Source organism: Leucoraja erinacea, chromosome 5, assembly GCF_028641065.1.
Source record: "Leucoraja erinacea ecotype New England chromosome 5, Leri_hhj_1, whole genome shotgun sequence".
Taxonomy (NCBI): Eukaryota; Metazoa; Chordata; class Chondrichthyes; order Rajiformes; family Rajidae; genus Leucoraja; species Leucoraja erinaceus.
This window is the reverse complement of record NC_073381.1, coordinates 62,310-87,500: the sequence shown is the minus strand read 5'-3', so window position 1 is coordinate 87,500 and position 25,191 is coordinate 62,310. Positions and strand designations below refer to the sequence as shown.

At 47.4% G+C, this 25,191-nt stretch overlaps 1 protein-coding gene across 1 annotated transcript in view; it reads right to left on the bottom strand.

Annotated features, from left to right (window-relative positions):
• Positions 1–25,191, bottom strand: part of slc22a16 (solute carrier family 22 member 16) — a 59,582-nt gene that overhangs the window by 23,408 nt on the left and 10,983 nt on the right. Inside the window, 2 exon segments of the mRNA XM_055634945.1 lie at positions 18,810–19,362; positions 24,713–24,830. Of these exon segments, the coding sequence (XP_055490920.1) occupies positions 18,810–19,362; positions 24,713–24,830 (671 nt within the window).

Genomic DNA, 25,191 nt, shown 5'->3' with positions numbered 1-25,191 from the left:
TGCTGGGGGTCCACAGTCCCCCTCCTCACCTGACAAACCAGGTGGGGGAGATGGATTAGTCGCCTACTATCGGACCATGAAGCGGGTAGCACGGGATTACATGGTACCCGTGGCCGGGGAGAAATCCCTCCCGACCTGACCTGAACGACTCCTGCCTCACACTAGTTACGGATTCTTGATTAGTACGGGTGTCAGGGGTTATGGGGAGAAGGCAGGAGAATAGGGTTAGGAGGGAGAGATAGATCAGCTATGATTGAATGGCGGAACAGACATGATGGGCCGAATGGCCTAATTCTGCTCATATCACTTATGACCTTAAGACTAGCATCCAACAGTTTGAGTCGGCTGTTAATAAGAATTAAGCCACATTTTTCTCATCTGGTAATTATTATTTGTGACACAGTCCATGTGGACTTCTTTAGGTGTAGAGGCGGCACTGATGGTATCATGTCCATGACTTGATTGCTTCTGATCTGCGAGTCTAAGTTATTATTCAGTTAAATACAACTCAAGCATTGTAGGTAGAATAGACACTAAATGCTGGAGTAACTCAGCGGGTGAGGCAGCGTCTCTGGAGAGAAGGAATGGGTGACGTTTCGGGTCGAGGCCTTTCTTCAGACTGACTAGGACAGGAAAGGGGCATCACGATGGCGCAGTGGAAGAGTTGCTGCCTCACAGCGCCAGAGACCCAGCTACGATCCTGGCTACGGGTGCTGTCTGAACAGAATTTGCACGTTCTCCCCGTGACCTGCGTGGGTTTTCTCCGGGTGCTCCGGTTTCCTCCCACACTCCAAAGACGTGCAGGTTTGTAAGTTAATTGGCTTCTGATAATTGTCCCGGATGTGTAAGATAGTGCTAGTGTGCGGGATAAGCGCGGACTCGGTGATCCGAAGTTCCTGTATCTCTAAAGTCTAAAGTCATGGAAAACATAGAAACATAGAAAATAGGTGCAGGAGGAGGCCATTCGGCCCTTCGAGCCAGCACCGCCATTCAATGTGATCATGGCTGATCGTCCCCTATCAATAACCTGTGCCTGATTTCTCCCCATATCCCTTGACTCCACTAGCCCCTAGAGCTCTATCTAACTCTCTCTTAAATCCATCCAGTGACTTGGCCTCCACTGCCCTCTGTGGCAGGGAATTCCATAAATTCACAACTCTCTGGGTGGAAAAGTTTTTTCTCACCTCAGTCTTAAATGGACTCCCCTTTATTCTAAGACTGTGGCCCCTGGTTCTGGACTCGCCCAACATTGGGAACATTTTTCCTGCATCTAGCTTGTCCAGTCCTTTTATAATTTTACTAGACTAAGTGGGACCGGTTGGGTCCCAGCATCACACAGGAGGGCTGGTCATCCAACGCAATATTCCACCTCTCCACCAATTCTAATATTGGTGGCCAGTTGGAGGGGGGGGGGGGGGCTTTCTGGAGTGCTAGTATGGGTGTTGTGGGCTGAAGGGACTGATTTCCAGAGGACTAGTATGCAAATTGTGCGCCAAATGGATTCTTGGGCTGGCGTCTCAGTCAATCAAGCCTGTTGTGCTGGCAACTCATTCACTCACGGCTGGTGGGCTGGTAGTTGACTCACAGCTAATCCTATTTCAAGCAGGGTATAAGGCCACCAAATTCAAGTGCAGTTTCATACCATTTGAAGTAGGGTGCAAAGCCACTAAAGACAGCGAGTCGTGACCTCTCCCTCCTCCATCTTGCAGAGACTGAGCCACACCCACATTTCCGGGTTTTATAACCCCCCCCCCCCCCCCCCCCCCCCCCCACCGGGAAAAGGTGTGGCTTTCATGGAGTGATTGACAGGAGAGAGATTCTCAACATTTAAAAAAAAAACTAATAACACATTTATTTTTCATTGATGGGAAGAATTCTCTGCACCTGCTTAGCGGAGGGGGACTGAGTAAGATGGCCAAAAATCACAGCCGTAAGTGGTAGCGTTTTATCTAAAATCAATATACAGTGCAAACAGGAAGTGCATTTACAATAGTGCCTTTTAACTTCAAGCCATTGCATCCAAACCACCATTTGCAGGAAGTAGTGCCTTTCAGCTTCAAGCCAAAGCAACCAATCCACCATTTGCAGTAAGTAGTGCCTTGCAACTTCATGCCGCCATTTGCAGTTAGTGCCTTTCATCTTCAAGCCAAAACACCCACGCCCCCATTCGCAGTAAGTAGTGTCTTTCAACTTCAAGCCAAAGTAACCAAGCCACCATTTACAGTAATAGTGCTTTTCAAGTTCAAGCCAAAGCTCCCAAGCCACCATTTGCAGTAAGTAGTGCCTTTCAACTTCATGCCACCATTTGCAGTAAGTAGTGCCTTTCAACTTCATGCCACCATTTGCAGTAAGTAGTGCCTTTCAACTTCATGCCACCATTTGCAGTAAGTAGTGCTTTTCAACTTCATGCCACCATTTGCAGTAAGTAGTGCCTTTCAACTTCATGCCACCATTTGCAGTAAGTAGTGCCTTTCAACTTCATGCCACCATTTGCAGTAAGTAGTGCCTTTCAACTTCATGCCACCATTTGCAGTAAGTACTGCCTTTCAACTTCAAGCCATTGCATCCAAGCCACCATTTGCAGTAAGTGGTGTCTTTCAACTTCAAACCACACCCAAGCCGCCATTTGCAGTGTAGTGCCTTTGAACTTCAAGCCAAAGCTCCAAAAGGAGGGAGGAGGGGGGGAGGGGAGGTGGCTTCCTGGAGCGCTAGTATGAACCATTTTAGAACCAATAGACATTTTTTTTTGCAAGCTTTAGAACCAATAGTCATTTTTTTGCAAGCTTTAGAACCAATAGACATTTTTTGCAAGCTTTAGAACCAATATATTTTTTTTGCCAGCTTTAGAACCAATGGACATTTTTTTGCAAGCTTTAGAACCAATGGACATTTTTTTGCAAGCTTTAGAACCAATAGAGACACTTTTTTTGCAAGCTTTAGAACCAATAGACATTTTTTGCATGCTTTAGAACCAATAGACATTTTTTTGCAAGCTTTAGAACCAATAGACATTTTTTTGCAAGCTTTAGAACCAATAGACATTTTTATGCAAGCTTTAGAACCAATAGACATTTTTTTTGCAAGCTTTAGAACCAATAAATATTTTTGTTGCAAGCTTTAGAACCAATAGACACATTCTGCAAGCATTTTAGAACCACTAAGGGCACTTACATTTGAGTAGACATGTGTTCAGTGTTATTCACAGCTCAGAGAAACATGACCCTCTGCCTTCCTCCATCTTGAAGAGTGAGTGAGGCACACCACTTCCTGGTTTTATAGTCCCTCCCCCGTGCCGCCAGCGGAGGGCAGCAGAGAGAATGGGGAATTTTGTAAAAAACATTAATATCTCTGTCATTTTTAATCAACGGGAAAAATCTTCGGCACACATGCGGCGGAGGGGGGCTCTGAGCAAGGTGGCCAAAACTGACGGCCGTAGGTGGCGGCGTTCTCTCAGAAACCGCAGCACAGATGGCCAAAACCGGTCAAGAACAGACTTTTAGTAATATAGATATGTTTCTATAAGATTCCTCCTCATCCTTCTAAACTCCAGTGAATACAAGCCTACTCTTTTCAATCTTTCCTCATATGACTGTCCCGCCATCCCAGGGATCAAATGCTGCACTGCCTCAAAACCTTCAATGCAGCGACCTTTGCATTGAATTTAGCAAAAATGGTTATCCTCCTATAGAGACTAACTGTTTAAACACGAGGGCAAACATGTTTGTGAAACAGTTCTCAGAATAAACCAGAATAAAAGGTCAGAACCTTTCTCCCAGAGTCAATTGTATTTGTCAATAGGGTCCATTGTACACTCTGGAGTTTAGAAGGATGAGAGGGATTCTTATTGAAACATATAAGATTGTCAAGGGTTTGGACTCGCTAGAGGCAGGAAACATGTTCCCGATGTTGGGGGAGTCCAGAACCAGGGGCCACAGTTTAAGAATAAGGGGTAAAAGCCATTTAGAATGGAGACGATGAAACACTTTTTCTCACAGTTGTGAGTCTGTGGAATTCTCTGCCTCGGAGGGCGGTGGAGGCCGGTTCTCTGAATGCTTTCACCTATAGTCGGGATCGAACCCGGGTCTCTGCCACTGCATTTTGCTGTAAGGCCGAGCTTCACAGCTGTGTATCTCTGGCTTCTGAAAAGTTGTCTCCACTCTTTCTCTCCCCTTCTCCCCCCCTCTTTTAAGGGACTTACCGTACACTGTGAAAAGTTTCCCGGAAGTGGCGGCGTTGCCGTGCAGCTGCGGGTCGCCTGCAGTCCGTTTGTCTTTTCTGTTTTTTGTTTTCTCTTGTCCCGTTTTTACAGTTTATTTTGGTTTATTTAGTTGTGTATGTGTATGTGTGGGGGGGGGTGTGGGTGTAACATGTTTTTTTACTCTTCCTTCGGGAGGGGGGGATGCGACCTTTCCTGCCGTATCCCCCGTCTCCGTGTCCGTGTCCATCTGCGCTGGTGCCTATCGCGGAGCTGGCGGCCTCCAACTGCGACCGACCTCGAGGCTGCGGAGGCAGAGCCAGGACTTACCAACACGAGGCTGGCCGACTTCGGGTCTGTGGTTGCGGTGCCACCCAACTTCCGACCCGACTTTGGAGCCTTGGAGGCTCGGCCGCGGGCCAGTGGATGATATCATCGGGAGCTCGCAGGTCACAGGTTGGCGACCTGTTTTTCTGGAGCTCCCGCAACTACAGCTGCGTCGGCTGGACTGGAGGGCGGCAGCTTCGACTGCCCCGGGCCGCGGAGTTTGAACCGGCCCGTTTGCGGAGCACGGATTCAGCCGCGGGACTTGCTCACCATCACCCGGCGGGGTCACAACATCGGAGGCTTGGATTGCCTCAGCGCAGAGGGAGAGCAAGGAGGGAAGAGGCAATGACTTTCGGACGTTAAACTGTGTTGAGAGTTTGTTATTTATTCTATGTTATTACCGCAGGCTAAACCATTTTGTTGCACTGAAAAGTGCAATGACAATAAATTGAATCCAAGTGTGCTTTAGCTGTCTTAATTGTAGCGGCAACCTTCCTGTTCATCGCGGTGTGTGTCTGTATCACCTTGGCTTTGTACCGTGTGAATTTCACCCTGACAGTGCTCCCCCCGCTTGCCCTGTCCCCCGCCTGCATAACTGGTTGGTGAAGGAAACGATGTGTGTATGTGTGTGTGTGTGTGCATGTGTATGTGTGTGTGTGTGTGTGTGTGTGTGTGTGTGTGTGTGCGCGTGCGTGTGTGCGTGTGTGTGTGTGTGTATGTGTGTGTGTGTGTGCATGTGTGTGCGTGTGTATGTGTGTGTGTGTGTGCATGTGTGTGTGTGTGTGTGTGTGTGTGTGTGTGTGCATGTGTGTGTGTGTGTGTGTGTGTGTGTGCATGTGTGTGTGTGTGTGTGTGTGTGTGTGTGTGCATGTGTGTGTGTGTGTGTGTGTGTGTGTATGTTTGCGTGTGTGTGTGTGTGTGTTCGTGTGTGCGCGTGTGTATGCATGTGTATGCATGTGTGTGTGTGTGTGCGCGTGCTTGCGTGTTCCACTCTGACAGTCACCGTTCTAATTGCAGATTTTTCAGGCGACTACCGACCACTTGACAGTCACCAGCAGTCTGCTGAAAAATTGCCTAAGTGGGACAGGCCCATAATGGAGTCAGGGGATATGGGGAGAAGGCAGGAACGGGGTACTGATTGGGGATGATCAGCCATGATCACATTGAGTGGCGGTGCTGGCTCGTAGGGCCAAATGGCCTGCCCCTGCACCTATGTCTATGTTTCCAAGTTGACAGTGAATAGCGGAGTAGACTCAATGGGCTGAATGGCCTAATTCTGCTCCTATGACTTATGAACATGTTCTACATGAACTAAATCCTGGCAGTCAGATAATCCAATAATAATGTTGTTCGTGGCGCAGCGGTAGAGTTGCTGCCTCACAGCGCCGGAGACCCGGGTACGATCCTGACTACGGGTGCTGCCTGTACGGAGTTTGCACGTTCTCCCCGTGACCTGCGTGGGTTTTCTCCGAGATCTTCGGTTTTCTCCCACACTCCAAGGACGTGCAGGTTTGTAGGTTGTTTGAGAAGGAACTGCAGATGCTGGAAAATCGAAGGTACGCAAAAAAGCTGGAGAAACTCAGCGGGTGCAGCAGCATCTATGGAGCGAAGGAATCCTTCGCTCCATAGATGCTGCTGCACCTGTTGAGTTTCTCCAGCTTTTTTGAGTACCTTCAGGTCTGTAGGTTAATGGGCTTGTAGGTTGATTGGTATAGTTGTCCCTGGTGTGTGTGGGATAGTGTTAATGTGCGATGATCGAAGGTCAGCGTGGAACCTGTCGGTCGAAGGGTCTGTTTCCGCCCCGTGTCTCTAAAAACAAATTGAGCAATGTTTACCCTCAACATATTCAGAAACAAGTCGGAGTTGAACAAAATCCGTAGTTCTTTGTTGACTGTGCTTTTGTTTCAAGGTTTTATTGATTCCTTTAACGAGTTCAGTACCTTGTTTACTCGTTGTGGGATCATTAAGGTACAAACTGTTCTCGTGAGCGTAAACCTTCCAGGGAACATTTCCATCTGCGAGAGAAGTTTCCACTGGTTGTCCCAGAAGGAATTCAGAATTGGGGAAGAGGATCGGGAAATCGGAGGTGTAAAGGGACCTTCGGAGAGCTGCTGCGGGATTCCCAAAACATTAATTTCCAAGTTGAATCGATAGTTTAGCTAAGTTTAGTGTAGAGGTACAGCATGGGAACTGGCCCTTCGGCCCATCGAGTCCACGCTGACCAGTGTTGCCTGAACATTAACACTATCCTCCACACACTAGGGACAATTTACATTTTATACCAAGCCAGTTAACCTACAAGTCTTTAGAATAGACAATAGACAATAGACAATAGGTGCAGGAGTAGGCCATTCGGCCCTTCGAGCCAGCACCGCCATTCAATGTGATCATGGCGGATCATCCCCAATCAGTACCCCGCTCCTGCCTTCTCCCCATATCCCCTGACTCCACTATTTTTATGAGTCCAATCTAGCTCTCTCTTGAAAGCATCCAGAGAACCTGCCTCCACCGCCCTCTTAAGCAGAGAATTCCACAGACTCACCACTCTCTGTGTGAAAAAGTGTTCCTTCGTCTCCATTCTAAATGGGAACTAACCTTGTAAACCTACGCTGCACTTCCTCAATAGCAAGAATGTCCTTCCTCAAATTAGGGGACCAATACTGCACACAGTCTCACTAGAGCTCTGTACACCTGCAGAAGGAACATGGATCAGTTTCCATGCTGTGTGTCTAATCCTCTTTACATTTAAAATGTTCTGGCTTCACAATCAACTCAGCGGGTCAGGCAGCATCTGTGGAGAAAATGGATAGATGACGTTTCTTCAGACTGAAGAAGTGTCCCAATCTGAAACACTCCGTGTATATGTTCACCACAGATGCTGCCTTACCCGATGAGTTACTCCAGCACTGTGTGTATACTATGAACTATGTTTTGTGTATAAAAGTCTTTTAGAACATGGAACACAGAACTGTACATCACAGGCACCGACCCTTCGGCCCACAATGTCTGTGCTGTTCATCATGCCATATTTTGCTTGGGCAGTTTACACCCCAGTGGTATGAACATTGACTTCTCCAATTTCAGGTAGTCCTTACTTTCTCTCTCCTTCCCCTCCCCTTCCCAGCTCTCCCACAGCTTCTTCCTTTCTTCTTCCCACCATCTCCACATCTGTCTGAAGAAAGGTCTCAAAAGACAGTAGGTGCAGGAGTAGGCCATTTGGCCCTTCGAGCCAGCACCACTATTCAATGTGATCATGACTGATCATCCCCAATCAGTACCCCGTTCCTGCCTTCTCCCCATATCCCCCGACTCCGCTATCTTTAAGAGCCCTATCTAGCTCTCTATTGAATGTCTCCAGAGAACCGGCCTCCACCGCCCTCTGAGGCAGAGAATTCCACAGTATCGACCTGAAATATCACCTATTTCTTTGTTCCGTAGACACGGCATCACCCGCGGAGGTTCAGCAGCGGGCGCAGAGTGGACTTTCCATCGGGGGAGCGGGTGAGCCCTCACCGGGGGTCGCCAAAAGGGAGCGCTCCGATCACTGGCCCGCGGCCTGAAGCTGCGGTCTGCGGAGCTTCCAGCTGGCCTGGCATCCAGAGCCTGGGATCCCTTGTTGGGGATCCCAGAGGAGAAGAGCTCCAACCGCTGGCCCGCGGCCTACAACATCTTGAAGCCACGGTCTGCGATGCTCCTAGCTGCGGCGCAGCGGGGGCTTAGATCTACACCCGCCGGCCTGCGGCCTACACCATCTTGAAGCTGCAGTCTCCGGTAGGGAAGCACCGATTTTGGACTTACCTTCCAGACGAGAGGCCCTGTACATCTGGCCGCCCGCAGTGGCGACTGCTGAGGTTTGTGGTCCCGACCACGGGGAAAAATGGAGGAGGACTGACTGAACTTTGCGCCTTTTGAGGAAGGACATTCTTGCTATTGAGGGAGTGCAGCGTAGGTTTACAAGGTTAATTCCCGGGATGGCGGGACTGTCATATCCTGAGAGAATGGAGCGGCTGGGCTTGTACACTCTGGAGTTTAGAAGGATGAGAGGGTATCTTATTGAAACATATAAGATTATTAAGGGCTTGGACACACTAGAGGCAGGAAACATGTTCCCGATGTTGGGGGAGTCCAGAACCAGGGGCCACACAGTTTAAGAATAAGGAGTAAGCCATTTAGAACGGAGACGAGGAAACACTTTTTCTCACAGAGAGTGGTGAGTCTGTGGAATTCTCTGCCTCAGAGGGCAGTTCTCTGGATGCTTTCAAGAGAGAGCTAGATAGTGCTCTTAAAAATAGCGGATATGGGGAGAAGGCAGGAACGGGGTACTGATTGGGAATGATCAGGCATGATCACATTGAATGGCGGTGCTGGCTCGAAGGGATGAATGGCCTACTCCTGCACCTATTGTCTATTGTCTATTGAACACACAGTGTAAAGAATACTCTTCATTATAGGTACTGACCATCTTGCTTTACTAATGCCTTAAGTTAGGTTGCAAACGGATTGGCAAATTCCCAAATTTATCCTCAACTGAAATTATTGTTTATATTAGAAGGGAAGAATGATGAGTTAATATTCCCTTTAGATCGCAGCAAGTTGGCAGTACTTAATTACAGCTAATTTACTGGTATAATTAGCCAACGGTTTTGCACCTAATACACGAAACAAAATTACAGCAAAGAGGTTCTTTCATTTTTGTATTAAAAATTTAAATAAAATCCACTACTCGGGCGTTATGTAATAACAACTGCAAATGCTGGGGAAGTCAGCAGGTTTGGCAGCGTCTCTGGAGAACATATCTGACAACATCCTCTCCGCATCTACTCGATCCAAGCAATGTGGTCCCCACTCATCCTTCTGAACTCCAGCGAGCACAGTTTCCCAGTACCGACAAACGCTCATCATACGTTAACCCACTCATTCCTGGGATCATTCCTGTAAACCTCCTCTGGACCCTCTCCAGAGCCGGCACATCCTTCCTCAGATATATTGCCCAATTTGGCCTTCATCCTTCTAAACCTACACGGGTCTAAAGAAGGGTCTCGACACTAATCATCACCTTTTCCTTCACCCCATAGATGCTGCCTCACCCGCTGAGTTTCTCCAGCATTTATATCTACCATGTAGACTGGATAGACTCGGCTGGTAATCGCTAGAATTTAGAAGATTGAGGGGGGATCTGATAGAAACTTACAAAATTCATAAGGGGTTGGACAGGCTAGATGCAGGAAGATTATACCCGATAGAAACATAGAAACATAGAAATTAGGTGCAGGAGTAGGCCATTCGGCCCTTCGAGCCTGCACCGCCATTCAATATGATCATGGCTGATCATCCAACTCAGTATCCTGTACCTGCTTTCTCTCCATACCCCCTGATCCCTTTATCCACAAGGGCCACATCTAACTCCCTCTTAAATATAGCCAATGAACTGGCCTCAACTCCCTTCTGGCCTCAACTATCCCATCTTTAATAACTGATTTTAGCGGTTTCTCCACTACCGACGCTATACTAACTGGTCTGTAATTCCCCGTTTTCTCTCTCCCTCCATTTTTAAAAAGTGGAGTTACATTAGCTACCCTCCAATCCTCAGGAACTACTCCAGAATCTAAAGAATTTTGAAAAATTATCACTAATGCATCCACTATTTCTGGGCCTACTTCCTTAAGTACTCTGGGATGCAGCCTATCTAGCCCTTGGGATTTATCGTCCTTTAATCCATTCAATTTATCCAACACCACTTCCCGGCTAACCTGGATTTCACTCAGTTCCTCCATCTCATTTGACCCCCGGTCCCTTGCTATTTCCGGCAGATTACTTATGTCTTCCTTAGTGAAGACAGAACCAAAGTAGTTATTCAATTGGTCTGCCATGTCCTTGTTTCCCATGATCAATTCACCAGTTTCTGACTGCAATGGACCTACATTTGTTTTAACTAATCTTTTTCTCTTCACATATCTATAAAAGCTTTTGCAGTCAGTTTTTATGTTCCCTGCCAGTTTTCTTTCATAATCTATTTTCCCTTTCCTAATTAAGCCCTTTGTCCTCCTCTGCTGGACTCTGAATTTCTCCCAGTCCTCTGGTAGGCTGCTTTTCCTGGCTAATTTGTACACTTCATCTTTTGTTTTGATACTATCCCTGAATTCCCTTGGTATCCACGGATGCACTACCTTCCCTGATTTTTTTTTTTTTGCCAAACTGGGATGAACAATTGTTGTAGTTCATCCATGCAGTCTTTAAATGCCTTCCATTGCATATCCACCGTCAACTCATGAAGAATCAATTGCCAGTCTATCTTGGCCAATTCACATCTCATAGTTACCTTTCTTTAAGTTCAGGACTCTTGTTTCTGAATTAACAATGTCACTCTCCATCCTAATGAAGAACTCAACCATATTACGGTCACTCTTGCCCAAGGGACCACGCACAACAAGACTACTAACTAACCCTTCCTCATTACTCAATACCCAGTCTAGAATAGCCTGCTCTCTCGTTGGCTCCTCCACATGTTGGTTTAGAAAACTATCCCGCATACATTCCAAGAAATCCTCTTCCTCAGCACCCCTGCCAATTTGATTCACCCAATCTATATGTAGATTGAAGTCACCCATTATAACTGTTTTACCTTTGTTGCACGCATTTCTAATTTCCTGTTTGATGCCATCCCCAACTCCACTACAACTGTTAGGTGGCCTGTACACAACACCCACTAGCGTTTTCTGCCCCTTTGTGTTTCGCAGCTCTACCCATATTGATTCCACATCCTCCAAGCTAATGTCCTTCCTTTCTATTGCGTTAATCTCCTCTCTAAACAGTAACGCTACCCCACCTCCTTTCCCTTTCTGTCTATCCCTCCTGAATATTGAATATCCCTGGATGTTCAGCTCCCAGCCTTGGTCACCCTAGTGCCATGTCTCCGTGATCCCAACTATATCATAGTCATTAATAGCTATCTGCACATTCAACTCATCCACCTTATTACGAATGCTCCTTGCATTGAGACACAAAGCCTTCAGGCTTGTTTTTACAACACTCTTACCCATTATACAATTATGTTGAAAAGTGGCCCTTTTTGATTTTTTCCCTGGATTTGTCTGCCTGCCACTTTTACTTTTCACCTTGCTACCTATTGCTTCTACCTTCATTTTACACCCCTCTGTCTTCCCGCTCACACATTTAAGAAACCCTTTCCCTTTAACTCCATCCTCCACTATCCCATTCACCACCCCACCCCCCTTATTCAGTTTAAAGCCACCCGTGTAGCAGTGGCAAACCTGCCTGCCAGAATGCTGGTCCCACACCTGTTAAGATGCAATCCGTCCCTTTTGTACAGTTCCCCCTTACCCCAAAACAGATCCCAGTGATCTAAGAATCTAAATCCCTGCCCCGTGCACCAGTTCCTCAGCCACACGTTCAGGTCCCGTATCTCCCTGTTCCTGCTCTCGCCAGCACGGGGAACTGGAAGCAAACCGGAGATAACAACCCTGGAGGTCCTGCTTTTCAACATTTTTCCGAGCTCTCTAAAGTCACGCTGCAGAATATTCATCCCCTTCTTTCCGACATCGTTTGTGCCGACATGCACTACCACTTCCGGATGTTCACCTTCGCCCTTGAGGATTTTCTGCACTCTGTCCGTGACATCCTGGATCCTGGCACCGGGAAGGCAGCACACCATCCTCGCATCCCGTCTGTTGCCGCAGAAACCCCTGTCCGTACCTCTCACGATGGAGTCTCCCACTACAATGGCGTTGCCTGCCTTAGGCCTTTTTGGTTTTGGCTCAACAGCCCTATTCGCATCGCAAGCCAGTCCGCCGCTCAGTGTAAACACGTCTTCTGTCCCGACAGCTTCTAAGTGGGTGAACCTGTTCACAAGAGGTACACCACCCGGGGACGTTGGCATTCCATGCTTCCCTCCCTTTCTCACTGTCACCCACCTTCTCTCTTCCAGTACCTTAGGTGTAACAATCTTACTGTAGGACTCGTCGAGGAACGACTCCGTTTCTCGGACGAACCGGAGGTCATCCACTTGCTTCTCCAGTTCCCCAACACGGCCCTTCAGGAGCTCTACCTGGATGCACTTCTCGCATTTGTAGCAGCCAGAGGCACCAGCGGTGTCCTTGACCTCCCACATACTGCAAGCATCGCACTGAATCAGCTTGCCTGACATCTCCTTCTTTCGTCTCTACCTCTCAAGCGTATTGCGTGGTCTCCTCTCCTCAGCTTCCTAGCCGAAGACTCTCGAGCCAAAGACCCACACTTTTCTCACAGGGCACTTCACTCGCTGCTGCTGCTCCCTAAGAGCAGTCTTGCTTATATTGACTGATAAATTGCCTCATTTACCAATTTACAAATCAAATTCCTCAGTTTTCAACTGTTTTCCCCCCTCTGACTCATTTCAAACTCTCCTCCCACTTGGCTTAGAGCAGTGGTTCCCAACCTTTTTTTGGCTATGCCCCACCTAATCACCTCTAAAATCCTGATGCCCCCCCCCCCCCCCCCATGTGGTGATATATAATTCTTATCATTTAAAAAGTGAACTCCGTTTCAGCTGAAGAGCGATGGCGCGGTGATTATGTAATAACTACACAATAAAGACCTTTTTAACCCAAAAAAAATATTTACTGAAAATAACATCTGAAACATAAACTACATATGTTTACCTGATGGAAAATCCAAAAAAATAAAAATCGAAAATTTGGACCCAGATCTCCTCAGTCGCGCTCAATTGCCCCCCTTAAAAATCAAATTGCCCCCCTGTGGGGTGTACGCCCAACGTTGGGAACCACTGGTCTAGAGCCAATCAGTGTTTTCTCTTGCTAAGCTTCTCCTGCTGTTGCTTCCAAATCTACAGCACCTCTGATGTTGGGGAAGTCCAGAACAGGGGGTCACAGTTTAAGAATAAGGGGGAAATCTTTTAGGACCGAGATGAGAAAAACATTTTTCACACAGAGAGTGGTGAATCTGTGGAATTCTCTGCCACAGAAGGGAACTGAGGCCAGTTCATTGGCTATATTTAAGAGGGAGTTAGATGTGGCCCTTGTGGCTAAAGGGATCAGGGGGTATGGAGAGAAGGCAGGTACGGGATACTGAGTTGGATGATCAGCCATGATCACATTGAATGGCGGTGCAGGCTCGAAGGGCCGAATGGCCTACTCCTGCACCTATTTTCTATGTTTCTATGTTTCTATGTATTGTATTGTATTGTTTTGTATTCAAATGTATTGTCAATTTGAGACAACGAAATGAATTTCCCTTACAGGCAGTATCATAAAAAAAATCATTAAAAAAATAAATAATAATAAATAAATAATAAAACATATTAAAAATAAAATTGAAATTGAATTAAAAAAAAGACAAACACAGAAAGTCCATGACACAACATAACATAAATGGCACCAAGGTGAGGATGGCACCATAGTCCAGCCAGCCTCCCCGAGTGGCCCGATGTTCAGGCCCTCACGTATCTAACCAAATGTAATTTAAATGTTGTGATGGTACATACCTCAACTACTGCAGTTCGTTCCGTATACCCACCACTATTGTATAAAAAAGTTGCCACTCTGGTACCTATTCAATCTTCCTCACCCTCACCTTAAACCTGGGTCCCCTGGTTCTTGATTCCCCCACTCTGGGTAAATAACTGAGCATTTACACTATCTAATCCGCACATGAGCCGAAGCACCTCTATAAGATCATCCTCCTGCTCTCCCTGCCTGCCCGACCTCTCCCTCGGGCTCTGAGGCAGCTTGAGCCCTCGAGCCCTGGCAACATCCTCATACATCGCAAATCTTCACTGCACACCCTCTAACACCGAGTCAGCTTTTGTCAACACAGCATCTCAGCACGGAGCGCTGCAACCTCATGCAAGCAAGAATGTCATTGTGAAGGAAGGAAATGCAGATGCTGGTTTACAAAGAAGCAGGGCCTGACAAAAGGGTCTCGACCAGAAACATCTCCCATTCCTTATCTCCAGAGATGTCGGCTGTCCCGCTGAGTTACTCCAGCATTTTGTGTCTATCTAAGAATGTCATTGTTCGTTACAATACAGACAATAAATAAACACTCTTGGATCTTGACTCTCGGCGTGTAATGAGTTTAGACAGTTTCATAGAAACATAGAAACATAGAAAATAGGTGCAGGAGTAGGCCATTCGGCCCTTCAAGCCAGCACTTTGAACCATTCAATATGATCATGGCTGATCATCCAACTCAGTATCCTGTACCTGCCTTCTCTCCATACCCCCTGATCCCTTTAGCCACAAGGGCCACATCTAACTCCCTCTTAAATATAGCCAATGAACTGGCCTCAACTACCTTCTGTGGCAGAGAATTCCACAGATTCACCACTCTCTGTGTGAAAAGTGATTTTCTCATCTTGGTCCTAAAAGATTTCCACCTTATCCTTAAACTATGACCCCTTGTTCTGGACTTCCCCAACATCGGGAACAATCTTCCTGCATCTAGCCTGTCCAACCCCTTAAGAATTTTGTACGTTTCTATAAGATCCCCCCTCAATCTTCTAAATTCTAGCGAGTACAAGCCGAGTCTATCCAGTCTTTCTTCATATGAAAGTCCTGCCATCCCAGGGATCAGTCTGGTTAAAAGCTCGGTACCCGTGGCGGAGTGGGCAGTGTTCGCAGAAGGAACTGCAGGTGCTGGATCTGGGGACAAGAGATCTGGCTGACCCGCTGATTTGCTCCTGCACTCTGCGGAAGGTTTAGATGTGCAATACTTCAGCAGGACGGCGCCAATCAGAAAGCTGACCCACAAATAAACTCTTTGTTTTAATTCTTCACTTCGTAGGAAAAACATTTAAAATTGTACTCCTTTTGCGACCATACAACAGAGTTCTTTATCTTTCGTTTAATCTTCTACAAAGTGTTTGGTTAAAGATTAGAGTCACCCTCAAACTCTGGAACCAAACAAATTCCATTACAACCAAACTTCAGGTTAATGCATATTGAAATCCATGGATGTGGAAACGGATGTTGAACAAATCAATGGGTGTTGAAACACATAAGATTGTTAAGGGTTTGGACACGCTAGAGGCAGGAAACATGTTCCCGATGTTGGGGGAGTCCAGAACCAGGGGCCACAGTTTAAGAATAAGGGGTAAGCCATTTAGAACGGAGACGAGGAAACACAGAGAGTGGTGAGTCTGTGGAATTCTCTGCCTCAGAGGGCGGTGGAGGCTGGTTCTCTGGATGCTTTCAAGAGAGAGCTAGATAGGGCTCTTAAAAATAGCAGAGTCAGGGGATATGGGGAGAAGGCAGGAACGGGGTACTGATTGGGGATGATCAGTCATGATCACATTGAATGGCGGTGCTGGCTCGAAGGGCCGAATGGCCTACTCCTGCACCTATTGTCTATTGTCTGAGATCCAGGTTCCGTCCTGACTACGGGTGCTGTCTGTACAGAGTTTATACGTTCTCCCGGTGACCTGCGTGGGTTTTCCCCGGGTAGTCATAAGGTCATAAGTGAATGGAGCAGAATTAGGCCATTCAGCCCATCAAATCTACCCATGCCATTCAATCATGGCTGATCCATCTCTCCCTCCTAACCCCATTCTCCTGCCGTCTCCCCATAACCCCTGACACCCGTGCTAATCAAGAATCTATCTATCTCTGCCTTAAAAATATCCACTGACTTGGCCTCCACAGTCTTCTGTGGCAAATAATTCCACCGATTCACCACCCAATGACTAAAGAAATTCCTCCTCATCTCCTTCCTAAAAGAACTTCCTTTAATTCTGAGGCTGTGGCCTCTGGACTCTCCCACTAGTGGAAACATCCTCTTCACATCCACTCTATCCAAGCCTTTCACTATTCTGTATGTTTCAATGAGGTCCCCCCTCATCCTAAACTCCAGCGAGTACAGGCCCAGTGCCGACAAACGCTCATCATATGTTAACCTACTCATTCCTGGGATCATTCTTGTAAACCTCCTCTGGACCCTCTCCAGAGTGGGCACATCTTTCCTCAGATATGGTGCCCAAAATTGCTCACAATATTCCAAATGTGGCCTGACCAGCGCCTTATAGAGTCTTGGCATTACATCCCTGTTTTTGTATACGAGCCCTCTTGAAATAAAAGTCGGCTTAAAGCTATGCCTTTCTTGTATTTGAGACTTCCACCCTGGGTTTTCTCCAAGATCTTCGGTTTCCACCCACACTCCAAAGACGTGCAGGTTTGTAGGTTAATTGGCTTGGTAAATGTGAAAATTGTCCCTAGTGGGCATAGGATAGGGTCAATGTATGGTGATCGCTGGTCTGCACGGACCCGGTGGGCCGAAGGGCCTGTTTCCAAGCTGTATCTCTAAACATAGAAACATAGAAAATAGGTGCAGGAGTAGGCCATTCGGCCCTTCGAGCCTGCACCGCCATTCAATGTGATCATGGCTGATCATCCAACTCAGCATCCCGTAACTGCCTTCTCTCCATACCCCCTGATCCCTTCATCCACAAGGGCCGCATCTAACTCCCTCTTAAATATAGCCAATGAACTGTGGCCTCAATTACCTTCTGTGGCAGAGAATTCCAGAGATTCACCACTCTCTGTGTGAAAAATGTTTTTCTCATCTCGGTCCTAAAAGATTTCCCCCTTATCCTTAAATTGTGACCCCTTGTTCTGGACTTCCCCAACATCGGGAACAATCTTCCTGCATCTAGCCTGTCCAACCCTTTAAGAATTTTGTATGTTTCTATAAGATCCCCCCTCAATCTTTTAAATTCTAGCGAGTACAAGCTTTCTTAAGTGAGATGAAGTCCCACTTAGTAACTATGAAAGGTGGCGCAGTGGTGGAGTTGCTGCCTCACAGCGCCGGAGACCCGGGTTCGATCCCGACTACGGGCGCTGTCTGTAAGGAGTTTGTACCTTCTCCCCGTGACCTGCGTGGGTTTTCTCCGAGATCTTCTGTTTTCTCCCACACTCCAAAGACGTACAGGTTTGAAGGTTAATTGGCCTAGTATAAATGTAAATTGTCCCCAGTGTGCGTAGGTTAATGTTAATGTACGGGGATCTCTGGTCTGCCCAGACTCGGTGGGCCAAAGGGCCTGTTTCCGTGCTGTATTTCTAAACTAAATCTAATCCTTTCCTAGCTAGATAAAACATAGGTGAGATTACAGCACGGAAACAGGCCATCTCGGCCCTTCTAGTCGGTGCCGAACACTTACTCCCACCTAGTCCCATCTACCTGCACTCAGACCATAACCTTACATTCCTTTCCCGTCCATATACCCATCCAATTTATTTTTAAATGATAAAATCGAACCTGCCTCCACCACTTCCACTGGAAGCTCATTCCACACAGCTACCACTCTCTGAGTAAAGAAATTCCCCCTCATGTTACCCCTAAACTTCTGTCCCTTAATTCTCAAGTCATGTCCTCTTGTTTGAATCTTCCCTATTCTCAAAGGGAAAAGCCGATCCACATCAACTCTGTCTATCCCTCTCATCATTTTAAAGACCTCTATCAAGTCCCCCCTTAACCTTCTGCGCTCCAAAGAATAAAGCCCGAACTTGTTCAACCTTTCTCTGTAACTTAGTTGCTGAAACCCAGGCAACATTCTAGTAAATCTCCTCTGTACTCTCTCTATTTTGTTGACATCCTTCCTATAATTGGGCGACCAAAACTGTACACCATACTCCAGATTTGGTCTCACCAATGCCTTGTACAATTTTAACATTACATCCCAGCTTCTATACTCAATGCTCTGATTTATAAAGGCTAGCATACCAAAAGCTTTCTTTACCACCCTATCTATATGAGATTCCACCTTCAAGGAACTATGCACGGTTATACCCAGATCCCTCTGTTCAACTGTATTCTTCAATTCCCTACCATTTACCATGTACGTCCTATTTTGATTTGTCCTGCCAAGGTGTAGCACCTCACATTTATCAGCATTAAACTCCATCTGCCATCTTTCAGCCCATTTTTCCAAATGGCCTAAATCACTCTGTAGACTTTGGAAATCCTCTTCATTATCCGCAACACCCCCTATCTTGGTATCATCTGCATACTTACTAATCCAATTTACCACCCCTTCATCCAGATCATTGATGTACATGACAAACAACAAAGGACCCAACACAGATCCCTGCAGACCCAACACAGATCTCCAATTCTCCCCCACACTGATGTCGCCCCATCTGTCATTTCCTGCACCTTCTGCTTCTATTTAGAGCTTCAAGCATCAGCGGTCATGTTCCCATTCTGCGGTATTATTATTTTGGGATAAGAATCAGAATTGTACACCATACGCTCATGTTACAAGGTAATAGACTCCTACCTGCAAGGAAGAGGTTGAGGTACTCGTTTCCACCCAGGTTGACCGATCCCAAGGAGCTGACGTAATAGCCGAGGCTGCCGGTGAACCAGACCAGCCAAACGGTGACGGTCCTCTTCACCAGGTTACAGGTGCGGAAGAGGTCCAGGATGCTCATCTTCCTGTCCTTGGCGACGTGGTCACTGCTGGTCATCTCCTTGTCGGCCGCCTCCTCGGGCCCGTTCATCTGCAGGACGGAGAGGTGGCAGGGCATCTTCACCCCGTTCCACCGGGCCATCCTGTCGATCAGATTCTGCACCTCCTCCGTCCGCCCGTTGGCCAGCAGCCACCACGGGGTCTCGGGCAGCAGCCAGCAGCAGAAGATGAAGGGGGCGGTCACCAGGGACAGGATGAGCTGGTAGAGCCGCCAGCTCCTCACCAGGAAGCCCACCAAGGCCACCACCATGATGCCGACGGCAAAGTAGGCGTGGACATGCATGGAGGCCCAACTCCGGGCCTTCAGCCCAGTGTACTCAGTCACATAGACGAAGACCACCACAAGGTAGCCACTGGCAACCTGCGGGCAGAGACAGACAGACAGACAGACATGGAGCAATCAATGGCACCTTAGAAACATAGAACATCTCATTTTTCATTTCACTGCACATCTCGTATGTGTATGTGACGAATAAACTTGACTTGGCTTGACTAGGTGCAGGAGGAGGCCATTCGGCCCTTCGAGCCAGCACCGCCATTCATTGCGATCATGGCTGATCGTCCCCAATCAATAACCCGTGCCTGCCTTCTCCCCATATCCCTTGACTCCACTAGCCCCTAGAGCTCTATCTAACTCTCCCTTAAATCCATCCAGTGACTTGGCCTCCACTGCCCTCTGTGGCAGGGAATTCCACAAATTCACGACTCTCTGGGTGAAAAGGTTTTTTTTCACCTCAGTCTTAAATGGCCTCCCCTTTATTCTAAGACTGTGGCCCCTGGTTCTAGACTGTGGCCCCTGGTTCTGGACTGTGGCCGCTGGTTCTAGACTGTGGCCCCTGGTTCTGGACTGTGGCCGCTGGTTCTAGACTGTGGCCGCTGGTTTTGGACTGTGGCCCCTGGTTCTGGACTGTGGCCCCTGGTTCTGGACTGTGGCCCCTGGCTCTGGACTGTGGCCCCTGGCTCTGGACTGTGGCCGCTGGTTCTGGACTGTGGCCCCTGGTTCTGGACTGTGGCCCCTGGTTCTGGACTGTGGCCCCTGGCTCTGGACTGTGGCCCCTGGTTCTGGACTGTGGCCCCTGGTTCTGGACTGTGGCCCCTGGTTCTGGACTGTGGCCCCTGGTTCTGGACTGTGGCCTGGACTGTGGCCCCTGGTTCTGGACTGTGGCCTCTGGTTCTGGACTGTGGCCCCTGGTTCTGGACTGTGGCCCCTGGTTCTGGACTGTGGCCTCTGGTTCTGGACTGTGGCCTGGTTCTGGACTGTGGCCCCTGGTTCTGGACTGTGGCCCCTGGTTCTGGACTGTGGCCTCTGGTTCTGGACTGTGGCCCCTGGTTCTGGACTGTGGCCCCTGGTTCTGGACTGTGGCCCCTGGTTCTGGGGCCAAGGGTCATGAGTGGTTTACCGTCATGAGTCTCGCAACGGAACAAGGACATATTTTACTTGCAGCGACACAACAAACATCCTTGCTATTGAGGGAGTGCAGCGTAGGTTCACCAGGTTAATTCCCGGGATGGCGGGACTGTCATACGATGAAAGAATGGGTTGACTGGGCTTGTATTCACTGGAATTTAGAAGGATGAGAGGGGATCTTATAGAAACATATAAAATGTGGAATTCTCTCTGCCCCACAAGGCACTGGAGGCCAAATCACTGGATGTTTCCAAGAGGGACTTAGATTTAGCTGTTAGGGCTAACGGAATCAAGGGATATGAGGAGAAAGCAGGAACGGGGCATTGATTTAGGATGATCAGCCATGATCATATTGAATGGCGGTGCTGGCTCGAAGGGCCGAATGGCCTACTCCTACACCTATTGTCTATGTTTCTATGTAAACATAGCACCCTGTATAACACCATATTAAACAATAACAAACAAATATAGATACATATTTATATATATCTTTATATATATGTGTATGTATAAATATATATATATATATATATATATATAGAATGAATGACCAAATAAATATTTTATTGTCATATGTGAAACGTCACAGTGATATTCTTTGTTTTCCACATGCAAGGTATGCAAAGGGTCGCCACATAAAGGGCACTGACAATGTTACAAATAATCCCATGCTGGGTCCTCCTTTGTTCTATCCTCCCCTCCCCCATTATATATGCATGTATCTCCGTGCGTGTGTATATATATATACATATACTGTTGTCAACAGGTGATCGACGGTTGTTGTCGGCTGGGTGGGTCGAAGGGCCTGTATCTATGCTGCATCTCCAAGCTAAACTAAGGGTAGGTTTGGAGGGTTCTGGACCAAATTTAGGTGAATGGGGCGAGCTTAGATGGGGATTTATGATTGGTATGGGTGTCAGGAGTTATGGGGAGAAGGCAGGAGAAGGGGGTTGAGAGGGAAAGATAGATCAGCCACAATTGGACGGCGGAGTAGATTTGATGGGCCGAATGGCCTGACTATGCTCCTAGGGCATGGACATGGGATAGTAAGTTGGGCCGAAGGGCCTGTTTCCGTGCCGTATAACACTATGACTAGTTTCGCTGAACACCTCCGCTCAGTCCGCCTAGACCTACCTGATCTCCCGGTTGCTAAACACTTTAACTCCCCCTCCCATTCCCACACTGGCCTTTCTGTCCTGGGCCTCCTCCACTGTCAGAGTGAGGCCCAGCGCAAATTGCAGGAACGCCATCTCATATTTTGCACGGGCAGTTTACACCCCAGTGGTATGAACATTGACTTCTCTAACTTCAAGTAAACCTTGCTTTCCCTCTCTCTCCATTCCCTCCCCCATCCTGGTTCTCCCACCAGTGCGACCATCTCCGACTACATCTTATCTCTGTTTGCTTCGTTGTCACCTTCTCCCAGCTAACGATGATCTATTCTACATTTTCCTGGATCTCCATCCGCTTTGGTCATGTTTTCACACCTTACACTTCCTTATTCCTGGGATGTCAGGCCTTTCATATGAAGAAAGACTGGATAGACTCGGCTTGTACTCGCTAGAATTTAGAAGATTGAGGGGGGATCTTATAGAAACTTTTTTAAGAGGAAGTGGCCCTTGTGGCTAAAGGGATCAGGGGGTATGGAGAGAAGGCAGGTACAGGATACTGAGTTGGATGATCCGCCATGATCATATTGAATGGCGAATGGTGCAGGCTCAAAGTGCCGATTGGCCTACTCCTGCACCTATTGTCTATGTTTCTATGTTTCTATGTTTCTATCTCTGTTCCCTGACATCAGTCTGAAGAAGCGCCTCGACCCCGAAACGTCGCCCACTCCTTCTCTCCAGAGACACTGCCTGTCCCGTTGAGTTACTCCAGCATTTATGCGTTTATCTGCAGTTTAAACCTGCTGCATCTGCAGTTCCTTCCTCCACTCTCTGACTATTGCTGGTTTGGAAATGTGTGGAAGGATTTGGGGAGATCAGGTCATCCGAATCCCGAGGAGCCTTGTTCTTCAAGTCTAAGGTCTGAATGGACACTGTAAAATGAGACATAGATGTTACTGAACCAAATTCTGTGGGGGGACCACTGCCCACATTTTCCAGCCTACTGTAAGTAGCTATCTATTACCACCATCTGTCTTCTTGTTAACTTGCCTCTAACACCACCTGCTCTAACATTAGTCAGGAGCTCCAATTGACAGTTTTCATGGCAATCTAAATAGAGTATCATTACTTCATCATTCTTGCCTACTCATTATTTCATCAGGAAATGTACTAAAACTCCATAAATACAACCTTCCCTCCTGGTATTTGCCAATCTGCCTTCATTATATCCACAATTTCTTGATGTATTTACAATTCGCTTATTAATTTGAGTAAAGAAAATATTTAGACGAGGGGATTGAAGGCTTTGTGGCCAAGTTTGCAGCTGACACGGAGATAGGTGGAGGGGCAGGTTGTGTCGAGAAAGCAGGGACTCTTCAGCAGAAGGACTTGGACAGGTTGGGAGAGTGGGCAGAGAAGTGGCAGATGGAGTATAGTGCAGCAAAGTGTGGAGTCATGCATTTTGGTCGCAGGAATTAAGGCGTAGACTATTTTCTGAATGGGGAGAGAATCCAGAAATCAGAGGTGCAAAGGGACTTGGGAGTGCTGGTACTGGAATTCCTAGAGAATGCCAACGCAATGCTGGCGTTTATTTTGTGAGAGAGCTCGGACGTACCAGCTACGTTCATTCTCCGTGCTTACCACGAGTTTGATTTTTTTAACACTAGGGAGAGCTCTTGGAATGAACTCGTACCGTGGGACAGGGCTTTTAGACAGGTACATGGATAGGACAGGTTGGAGAATATGGGCTAAATGCGGGCAGGTGGGACTCGTGTAGCTGGGACATTGTTGGTTGGTGTGGGAAGTTGGGGAGAAGGGCCTGTTTCCATGCTGTATCACTCTATGACTCTGTGACTCTTGCCATAGAGGGAGTACAGAGAAGGTTCACCAGACTGATCCTGGGATGGCAGGACTTTCATATGAAGAAAGACTGGATAGACTCGGCTTGTACTCGCTAGAATTTAGAAGATTGAGGGGGGATCTTATGGAAACGTACAAAATTCTTAAGGGGTTGGACAGGCTAGATGCAGGACGATTGTTCCCGATGTTGGGGAAGTCCAGAACAAGGGGTCACACAGTTTAAGGATAAGGGGGAAGTCTTTTAGGACCGAGATGAGAAATTTTCACACAGAGAGTGGCGAATCTGTGGAATTCGCTGCCACAGAAGGTAGTTGATACTTCAAGTTCATAGCAAGAGGATTTGAGTTCATAGCAAGAGGATTTGAGTTCATAGCAAGAGGATTTGAGTTCATAGCAAGAGGATTTGAGTTCATAGCAAGAGGATTGAGTATAGGAGCATGGCGAATGGTGCAGGCTCGAAGTTGTATAGGGTCTTGGTGCAGACCACACCTGTCTATGCGTGCAGTTTTCTATGGTCTCCAAATCTGAGGAAGGACATTATTGCCATAGAGGGAGTGCAGAGAAGGTTCACCAGGACTGATTCCTGGGATGTCAGGGCCAGGAGTCTTATGAAGAAAGATGAAGCTATAGACTTGGTTTGAACTCTCTAGAATTTAGGAGATTGAGAGGGGATCTTATAGAAACTTACAAAATTCTTAAGGGGTTGGACAGGCTAGATGCAGGAAGATTGTTCCCGATGTTGGGGAAGTCCAGGACAAGGGGTCCAGCTCTAAGGATAAGGGGGAAAACCTTTAGGTACCGAGATGAGGAGACCTTTTTTCACACAGAGAGTGGTGAATCTCCTGGAACTCTCTGCCACAGAGGGTAGTTGAGGCTTGAGTTCATTGGCTATATTTAAGAGGGAGTTAGATGTGGCCCTTGTGGCCAAGGGGATCAGAGGGTCGACCTCATCGGCAGGTACGGGATACTGAGTTGGATGATCAGCCATGATCATATTGAAAGGCGGTGCAGGCTCGAAGGGCCGAATGGCCTACTCCTGCACCTAATTGCTATGTTTCTATGTTTCTATGTTCAGGCCAGTTCATTGGCTATATTTAAAGGGAGTTAGATGTGGCCCTTGTGGCTAAAGGGATCAGGGGGTATGGAGAGAAGGCAGATACAGGATACTGAGTTGGGTGATCAGCCATGATCATATTGAATGGCGAATGGTGCAGGCTCGAAGGGCCGAATGGCCTACTCCTGCACCTATTGTCTATGTTTCCATGTTTCTATGACTCTATGAATCTCTGTCTCTATGACACTGTGACTAAACACGCAGGATAGTATGTACATACCAGGGCCAGGAGGAATCGAACAATGATGAAGCTATAATAGTCGTTAGTGAATGCTACAGCGACTCCAAACACAAACTGAGAGACACTTGTGAACCACAGTATCGATCGTCGACCCAGTCTAGAAAAGTTAGAAGAAAAGAGTTTGAGAATAACAACTTCCAATATCTAAATCTTCATCAAAACATAGGTACAGGTCAACCACCGATTTTCCGACAACTAGTGGTCCGGTACCTCCTCCAATCCGGACAAAATCACGAGAGGGGAACTTGAATTCCCCCCTGGAAGTCCCCCCGGAAAATGTGGCGCCTAGTCCGGGTGAGGGGGCCGATCTCGACCTCATCGGGACTTCCGCGGCCGAATAGCCGGTTGAATTTGGTCCGGCAACATGGATAATCCAGAAAGGCTCAGGGACCAAGGATTCTGGGAAATCTGTAGTCAAGACTGCGCAGATTCATAGAAGTTATTAGCTCAGAAAATTC